The sequence below is a fragment of the Eurypyga helias genome, unplaced genomic scaffold, assembly GCF_000690775.1.
Source record: "Eurypyga helias isolate BGI_N326 unplaced genomic scaffold, ASM69077v1 scaffold34180, whole genome shotgun sequence".
Classification (NCBI taxonomy): domain Eukaryota; kingdom Metazoa; phylum Chordata; class Aves; order Eurypygiformes; family Eurypygidae; genus Eurypyga; species Eurypyga helias.
The window spans coordinates 1-9,741 of record NW_010225628.1 but is presented as its reverse complement, the minus strand read 5'-3'; the positions used below and the strand labels follow the sequence as shown (position 1 = coordinate 9,741).

The window sequence follows — 9,741 nt, the reverse complement described above, 5'->3', positions numbered from 1 at the left end:
TCACGAGCATCGTCTGGTGCTGAGAACGGGGCTCTTCTCTGACCTCCCCGATTTTGAAGGAGACGAGGAGTCCATCTGACTCCTGCCTGCAAAGACGAACGAAAGGGTCGCGAGTGACACGCCGAAAGGGCAATCCTGCGTGACCTCCAGGCTTTGCAGATACCTGACGTATTCCCGTGCTCCTGCTCCGAATGCCCAGTCCCACCGGCCACTTAGGGGGATTCCCAAGAGACTCTGCTCCTAGCAGCACAGCATCTCCAGACGTGTCAGGGCCCTGCTCCCCCCACGCACCCGCTACGCCCGGTACCCACCAGTGACCCCAAGGCAGAGCCCAGCCCATCCGAGCTCGGGGCTACTCACATGGGGGTGACCGTGAGAAACAACCCGTCCTCAGCTCCCGTCAGCAGCGGCACAGGCAGTGCCGCGGGACCTCACAGCCCCGCTCTAGGATTCTCACACTCAAACTGTTAGAACGGGTCGCTTGGTACCTGGAATGTCGCAAGACCAGAGGTCGTTGCAATGCGGGCAGCGTCGTTCTGTCTGAGCTCTGAAGTACTTCCTGACGCAAGGTAAATGCATTCCCGTTCCGCAGGACTCGCAGACTTGGCTCTGGAATCAGAGGTGTTAATTAAAAACCTTTCCAACCCGTCCTTCGTCCAGCAGAATGGCGTTACAGAGGGGACGGGGGCACGGCGCTTTATTCCCCAGAGTGGGAGGAGTCTGTACCGTGGGCACCGTTACCAGACTGCAAAGCCGGAATATTCCGGGGCCCACCGAGGTGGCAGTTACCTGGATGGCCAGGCTGTGGCAGATGTTGCACTTCCTTGCCACGTCTTGGTAGTTGCTGAGGATGTACTGTTCCATCTCAATTATGCAGCGCGTGTGCAGGGTGTATTCTCCGTTTCTCTGCAAAACAAGTGGCGAGACAAGGAATTTCTTTTAATTCCATCTCCCTTCTTTGACTTTCCTAACTGCCTCAAGCAAGCATTTGACATCCACTTTCTTCTGCCACCCTGAACCTGACACGAATATAACGCAGAAGTGAAATTAGTTTCTTTAGAGGGTCGGAATAAAGATCACACGCCTTTAGCAGAGGTCTGGTCCTTGGAAGGCGCAGGGGAGCACACGTGCTCTCCATAACAGAGACACGCAGTCTGGGGACCCTCCATTTGCCCGTTAGCAGAGATTTACTGGCTTCCAGCAAAATCTAGGCATTTACTGCTTGAGGTATGTGAAAACCTGCTAACTCACTGAGGTAAGTCAGCGTGTGGCAGCAGGCGGGGATCTGTGATGCAGCGCAAAGGGGTTGAGGTCGTGGTGGCGGGCAGCTGCAGCCTACGCTAATCCCCCCTTCTCCCTCATGAAACGAGACTATAAAGCGTGCAGTGGCCTGTGTGTTTCTGGTGCAGGAGTCCTCAGCGTGTTTGCCCTCTCTGCTCTTCAGGATATTCTGCGTGGGACCAGCAGCACTGAGCACCCCGAGAGCTTCCCCAGCCCTGCTGCAGGCCGAGGTGCGCGCGCTGCAGCATGCAGAGGCCGCCTGTCGCAGGGCAGAGCTGCGCCCCCTCCTAGCTCAGGTACACGAACCTGCAGCCTCCTGGTCCTGTGCAGACCCACCCAAGGACGTTTTCCTTGTACCTGTACGATCTTTTCTGCAGCGGCCGCCGGAGCAGCAATGAGCACAGGCCCCACCAAACCGTCTTTGCCATCGTCCATCAAAGAACAGCTCATTTCAGCCACCGCACCCAGAAGAAATAGTAGCTGGGCCTATGAAGCCACGAGCACTTGACACAGCAGTTACCTCAGAGAGCCACTTATCCTCCACAAAAACTTTCAGCACTTGTTCCGCCTCCTTTTTCTTCATTTTCTTTGTCTTAAGTTGGTCAGCCAAGTTTAAAATATCTGTAGAAGAGGCAAAGCCGCTTTCTGATAAAATGATTAGGTCCATCTACAGAAAGAAACATTGTCAACTGTTAAAAACCAGGCAGTTACACAGACCCCCCTTCTAGTAATGTCCAGCTTCTTTAGCATCCCTGCGTATTGCACACTGCAGTACGTGGCGCGAACCAGGACTGGGCCAAAACGGGCCGAAGGCCGAAGCGATCGCGGCTACCGTGACAGATTTCATCTTGGCCAGGAACACAAGTGCCGTCTCCAAGAGTAGAACGGCAAACGAAGCTGCACGCGGGGACCCCTGAGCGTACTCAGCGGGGACAGAGCTGTTTCTTCTTAGCTGCTCTTTGCCAAGGTTATTTGGGGGAAAAAGCTCTCACTACCAAGGGCTGGAGCACAATTCCCATGGGGAGCGGCTGAGGGGGCTGGGGGGGTTCAGCCTGGAGAAGAGGAGGTTCAGGGCAGACCTTATCGCTCCCTACAGCTCCCTGAAAGGGGGGTACAGAGAGGGGGGCCGGTCTCTTCTCCCAAGGGACAAGTGATGGGACAAGAGGAAACGGCCTCAAGTTGTGCCGGGGGAGGTTTAGATGGGGTATGAGGGAAATCCCTTCCCGGAAAGGGCTGTCAGGATTGGAAGGGGCTGCCCAGGGAGGGGGAAGTCACCTTCCTGGGACGTACTGAAGAGACGAGTTGGTGTGGTGCTCAGGGACATGTTTTAGGGATGGCTGGGGTAATGGTTGGACTTGATGGTCTTAAAGGTCTTTTCCGCCCTAAAACATTCTGTGATTCTGTTCTATGAAATCAGCCATCAAATGTCCTGGGATCTCAGCCCAACAGTTCCGTTGGGAACAAAAACTCTCAAGTGAGTTGCCCTGTTTAAAAAGCAACATTCTGACCCTTTCTGGACACACAGAATTCATGGACGATGCAATAACAGACAGTGTTTCTGTTCAAATCAGCAAATGCAACTTGTGTGTTATCAGCATTAAAACCTGTAAGTTGCTGGGCTGGCCACGGCAGTGAAAACTCCCGCAGTCACGCCTGAAAGCCCGAAGAAAGGGCTTTAGGAGCAGAGGTGAAGTCACACACTCCAAGGAGCACTCCCCTGCTCCTGATTCCAGTTTACTGGTAACTGACTTCCAGCAGGGAATCACTGCTTGCTCTGCTCCCATCCCCACCCCCTTATTCCGGCTGGGATATGGCAACTGGTTCCCAAAGCACCTCTCATTCACTCCCATCTCCATTCATTTTGTGGGACCTTCATGAACGATGTCACTGATGAGTAACTGACGTACTTACCGTTTTTCTGAACAATTCCAACTCGTTTTCGGTATAGTCAGATGCCATTTTAGTTATTTCAGTTTCTGCCAAATTCACCTACAAAAAAAAAAGAAAAAGCAGATTTAAGCTGAAATCCAGGCGCCTTCGTAGGCCCCAGACTGGGGGAAGGATGGCACCCTCTCGCAGCTACAGAAACATGGAAGGGCGAGGAAGAGGCTGCTCCTTAGAGATGGCACAGGATGGTGCTCGGTCCTTCCCTTATGCCCCCTGATCCATGGCTGCCTCTGCCCATCCCACCTCCAGAACGATCCTACCACCCCCCTACAGAGTGCTACAGATTCTGGCCCATTGGTGACCGAAGGTGCAGACCTTCACCGGCGCCACACCCGAGGTCGGTTTTAAGCTGGGAGCACAGGAGGCCGCACTGGTAGCCACGCAGCAGGCACGCAGTAGCCGAACTGGGCGGTGGCAGCACGTGGCACTTACCAAAGCGTAGTGCACCCGCCCGTCGCCCTCCGACATGCCCTTGCGGACCTGCATGAACAGCGGCTGGAGGTGGCTGTTGATGACACTGACGAAATCATCCAGTTTATCGTGCGCGTAGTAGGCTGAAAGTAAACGAGCAAAAGCATAGAACAAAACCTCAGGCAGATCTTCGTGTGCTTTATCTGCTGGACCGTTTTCTCCTAGGGAAGAGCAGGAGGCTGCGTTCCAACAGGTGTCTCCGTCCCGCCGACTGTCGTGCTCTTGGCTTGCTCACTACCAGCCTTCACAGCAGCTCAGCTCCCTGAAGATCAGAGTTTAGGGAACCCAGACACTGCCTCGGTGCACAGAACCTGTCGCAGTAATCTATTAATTAGTGACCTGAACTGAGCTGAACTGAAAATACAATGACCAGAAAACACGATTCTGCACCACACAAATCCGCACTTGTTTCCCCTAACCACACGCAGAGGATCCCTCCTCCAGCGTTGTAGAAGCACCGGTAATACCTCCCGTCAGGTCCTACAACAGCTAGACACCGGCAGAGGTTCTACCGCAGACACAATTCCGATGGACTCTGGAGCCACTGCGGGGAAGCAGATGCCACGGCTGCCACTGGCACCACAGCAGCACGCACCCTCAGGACCTTCCGTCGAAAACTCCTGTTGACTCCAGCAGGCTGAGGGTTAAGAACAGGGCCAAGTGACAGCTCCTAACTTCAGAAAACTAACGGACATCTCGCTTCGCACTAAGCTGACGCTGTTCCCAGTTACACGAGCCAATTGCCTGCGTAACAGTCGGTGGTGCCGCTCACAACCCCCCTACACTTCATCACGTGGTACCGTGCGGAAACACCAGGCCCGGGATGCTCCCACCCCGAAAGTTCCACAGTCTGATACTCAGATACTCAGACCCCGAGTGAGCAAGCCCAACAAACAGCAAGAGCAACGACGACGCGCGATACTGAAACAGGAGCCGTGTTGTCCAACTGCTGTGCCGCGGGCCTGGCCCGTCCGCAGGAGACGCTGCGCGCGAAGAAGAGGGACCCTGAGCAGCAGAGCCAGCAAAGGGCAAGATGACGGAGCAGAATGTTCTTTTCACAGCAGCTGTAACGTTCTGCTGTGGGCTGAATGGCTCCTCTTGTAGATCTGTGAGAAAAGGGCTATCGACTCTCGGCAGCTTTGGTGAGAAAGGACGAAGCGGCGTGGGCTCCACTCAGTAAATACTCGACCTCCGCGCCCTGCCTACGCTATACAGTGACCTCTCCTTTTCCTGCCGGGACAACCGCTCAGGGGTGTCAGCGCTACAGGCACGACTCCAAACGTGAAACCCAGGAATGTTTATTACTCAGCTGAGTCTGAAGGTGCCACAGCTCCACGCTAACAAGACACCAGCACCGTTCATCTGTGCTGCCATGTTTGCGGCAGCAGCTGAGCGAGTGCTCCAAAGGGGACGGGACCTTCCCCCGCACAAAACCCAAGCGCAGCTGTAGCGGGGCGCTCCAGCTCCCACCTTCTCCGAGCCACAGGGTGAAGCAGATCAAGTCCAGTTCTGTCTGCAGAGCAGCAGTAGGAGAACGTCGACTTTCCCTCCCTGTGCTGACGGCACCGAGCAGGTGTAATAGAAGCTGCTGAGGACCGGGATTGATATTTGTGGCTGACTGTCAAGATCAAACCATATTTTAAAAACTGGTAACCATACATCAGCTTTTGGCGCAGAATTAATCAGTTTGGAAAGTCCAGATTTAAACACAACTGTAACAAACCATGAAGAGTAACATGACAAATCGCTTTGGATTTTCAGCCACTGATGCTCAGTTTTCGTTTCACCAAAGAATAAAGGAAGAACAAAGCATTCAGAGGAGTTCATTTCTTGGAGGAAAACCCATGGTGGGGTCTGGGTTTTTCCCCCCATTTCTGCAGTTGCTCTCTTAGTGCTGAGATGATTGACACAATGAGATGTTCCCTATCAGGATTTGAAAATGCTGCCATCTAACTTGACTACAGCTCCAACAAACTGAGTGAACAGGACCATCGCTGGGAAGAGAATCTAAAGGCTTGTTCAGGAAGTTCCTTAAAACCGAGACATTCTTGCAGCAAAGTGTTGTACAACCAGCTTAACAGCATCAAAACCAAGGCAGAGGCTTCCCTGGAACAGCAAGAGGTATTGCAACGCATGAACCCAGGCAACCCCTGTCCCGCAGAGCTCAGTCCCACGTGAGCTCTGTCCCGGCTACATCCCTCGCTTGTAATTCTATCTGTATCCTGGTTTACATTATTTTAAACTCAACGTGAAACCATTCTCGTTGAACCTCTTTCCACACATACACCTACAATGTGTTTGAATCTTCCCAGGGAAACCAAAAATCACCTGGAAGAACAAGTTGCTGTTCCAGTAGTGCACCGCAACACACAAACCTACGGCAAAACCAGTCGGACTGCAAAGGCATTTAGGGAGGGGAAACACCCGGTTACCCCAGCGGCACCGGAGGATTTCACCAGTGCTGCAGTGTGGACACAGGAAACCGTGTGCTGCCCTTCAGGGAGGGTTCACAGCCAAGACTTCAGTTTTGAAGTGTAAGCACTAAGCCACCCCCGGTGTGAAACACCAGCACGGCTACGGCACTGGTTCCCACACCCCGAGACTGACACATCCTGTCTTCTGTCAGCCGTCCTGTCCCAGGGAGTACTGAATGCTGACCCCAGGGATGCCATCAGCCTTCACTACCAGAACACACAAACGAGTCATTGCTAGGCTTCTCCACACTTCACGTTTCACTCCAGCTACAAGGCATCTGAGATGCAGCAAAAAGTACTGAGCAGAAAATACGGTCTGTGCCACATGGGCCACAAAAGTCAGTGACTTCCGTCTGATCTTAAATTCCACAGATAAGCAGATACAAAGCCAGAGCAAGACCGGAAGAGTCCCGGCAGAGAGGGTAGCACTGTGACAAGATACAAGACTACCAAGGCTGGCAGGAGCAAGGCCTCCCACGCCAGGAAGGGGCAGCGTGATGCAGCTGGGGTGGCAGGTGCAGCCACCCACCAGAACACCCTCCCATCCTCACCAGCACACTTCCCAGCATCCCCTTCCCCCACAGCACACGGAGGAGTGCCTGAAGCGCATTCACTTACCAGCGCTGGCTGCGCCAAAGCAAAGGCTGCTGAGGAACGGTGTGACCTGTCTGTGCTCCCACTGATCCACCCCACTCCCTTTTCTGTTGGTGCTTGGTGATCTTCTTCATTCTCTACACACAAAGGCCTAGTTCGAGGAGCCAAGAGCCGCGTTTTCTTTTTCTAGTTCTGATACATTTGATGCACTACATATAGTGAAATACCAAAACAAGAGTACAGTGGATTTTTCTGTTGTTTAGCAACACTAACACTTCTCTGGTAACATAAAACAGACTTCAGATGGTTATCTGCAAATTCCACCACAGATATGAAAAACTCCCCTAAGCTCAAGCTGAACTTTGCAGACAAGACATGAGCGTAATGAGCACGCAGGGTCACACACAAGAGCAGCTGCTGGAGCTCTTCGCAGAATACTAAACACTACAAGCAAAAATGCTTGTCTATCCTACAAATCCCCATTCCTCACGTATAATTTATTTAGTGGGTCTTGCAACAGCCAAACCCAAAATACACTGTGCTTAAGGCACTGGCCTGACTGCAGACGAAAGCTGGCACTAGCAGTTACTTTCCTCGGTGTTCAGCTACCAAGCCAGTTCAGTGAAACACAAACCAGACAAAAGCCACTCTGACACAATCCACCTTGCTGAATGGTTAGCCAGGGCACTCCTCTGCACATCCAAAGAGGCAGGAAAAACACAGCCCTCCCTCCTTCTCCCATTGTTCCAACCATCCATTCATACAGGGACTGTACCAGCCTGTTTTCTAACAAACCCCACGGGAACTTCACATACAGGTACATTTTATAGCTACTTTTATAAATATCACTCAACGTTGCCCTTCAGTAAACACGGGCTGGTTTGAAAGGCAGCCTGATTTTGTCCCTCCAAATTATCCTCAGGTTTATCAAAAATATAGCAAAAGAGAATTTATCAGTGTTTTCTGTTAACCCTCTGGCAGTGAAGAACATGGCAAAGGAGCCGCTTGTGACTGACCATGTTCTGGGAAAATAAAATGCTGGTCACGGAAATGCCTAATGCTGTTTTACATGAATACTCGGCAAACGAGCGTGTGCTGAATCCAAGAAAAAAAAATAAGCTTGGAAATCTCTCAAGGGATAGAGAGCAAGTGACTCTCAGTATTTTTTCCATGACCTGTTAAAAACCCCAAGTCATGCTACTACGAAGAGCGATGTGTTTTCCAGGGAGAGGGCCCACCTCTCCAGCTGCGCTGTTCAGAGCTGCATGAACCCAGCGCTTCAGGTACTGAGGACCTTCAGCTGGCTCAGCAGAGAGCAGGAAGAACAATGGCAAACTCCCGGGTTTCTACCGTCTCCTGGTTTCAGGGTCAGAATCACATTCCACCTCTTCTCCTCCCACGCCAGTGTCTGTCGAGGGATGCAGTAACAGCCAGCCCGGGTACTACCGTTTCCCTGACCACACAAGGACAGGAGAAGCCAGCCCACGCCCGCAGACAACACCCTGAAAGCCACCCTGAAAGGGCGCCGAGCGTCGCGGTGCCTGCGCTGTCACATAACGCTGGAGAGGCGCGAGATGCCTTCGCTCTGCACTCCGGCTTCTACCGTAACACGTGTCATAGCTGAGAAGCCGTAACACCATGCCGACGGACCAGCCGTGTTCAGGGGAGCCAGTGGAAACCATGAGCGATGGCACGGCCCTTCCCCAGCCAGCCTGGAATTCGTGCCCACACCAAGCGGTGCGCTTGGCAGGGGCTGTCACAGCACCTCGGACAGCACTGGGGGCTGTTCCGGATCCTTATCGATTACACGTTTCAGTACTGTTCAAGTCCCAACACGACTTCAAACAGATCTGATAGCGCGCAACCAAACTTCTGGCACACGTGCCATGAGGCTCAGCCTGCTGCAGTGCACCTTAAAACCAACCAGCTGACCGTGTAACCAGTGAGACGGGACAGATTTACTCAAGATGGAGAACCCAGACATTGTGTTTTCTTTTCCAAAGGAAATCCCCAAATAAGTATAAAGGAAAACGTCCTGGAAATTTCGGCACTGTCAGTGTCAAAAATGATTTTATGTAAATGCATAACTCATAAAAAACATCTTTGATAAAACAGAAAGTGCTCTGCACGAGCCTGACCTGATTAAAACTTAGTTTCCTCACTGTTGTGTTACTCCATCTTTTAGGAAAGAGAATGCTCACCTACAGATTTCAGCTTTATTGCAGATGCAGTGTGCTCTTCAGAAACTAATTGTCTCTAAGCTGCACCTGGAAAAACGTAGTTCTTCCACCTCCCTACTTGTTCTCCAAAAGACAGACCCACCTTTATCAATTTCACAGCAGCGCCGGTGCAGTTTCCTAGCCTCTGACCCTTCCATTATCCCATGCGACATCAGGACTTGCAAGAACCGCCGGTGAGCATCAGTCATCTGAGCTGCCATCGCCACACTCCACCAGGCTGCAGATGCAGGAGGCGTAAACTGGAATTAACACGCATGTTCACACACACGCAAAATACACGGTCCATGCAGGGGGGAGATTTCGGTTGAACCCTAACACCGAATCAGGGCAAAAGGCAGATCCCCGGGCTGTTCTCAGAACACAGATGGCACTAGCCCAGGGCTCCAGGAGAAGGGTGCGAAAGTCCAGCTGATTTTAGCTACAAACAAAACCCAAGGAAGGCCTTGTGCAACCACACTCCAAACTGTACGTGTAACCATCCGCACAGCGCCGTGCACAGCTTCGTGTCGGATACTTCTGCTGACCACACACCCTAATAGCTCGTCTAATTAGAGCGCAACTGCCTTCGGGCAGAAGATGAAAGCCCCGCCAGCCGTTCCCTCACGCCTGCAGCCGACTTGCCAAAAGGAGCCCCCAGCTCCAAGCCCAGGGGCCGAATAACGGAGGCTCTGGCCGGCAGCACGGTCAGCGAGCTCCGGGCCACGGCTGCATCCCACCGCCCCGGGGTGCATCCC

General features: G+C 52.6%; 1 protein-coding gene across 1 annotated transcript; it reads right to left on the bottom strand.

The window, feature by feature from the left end:
• NSMCE1 (non-SMC element 1 homolog (S. cerevisiae)) lies at window positions 1-9,207 on the bottom strand. The gene is made up of 7 exons (XM_010150177.1): window positions 9,090-9,207; window positions 3,661-3,782; window positions 3,193-3,270; window positions 1,802-1,948; window positions 790-906; window positions 489-609; window positions 1-86 (listed from the first exon to the last, which is right to left on the bottom strand). Exons 1-7 carry the CDS (start codon window positions 9,205-9,207, stop codon window positions 1-3), a joined length of 789 nt encoding a protein of 262 aa, XP_010148479.1.
• Between the last annotated feature and the right edge of the window lie 534 nt (window positions 9,208-9,741).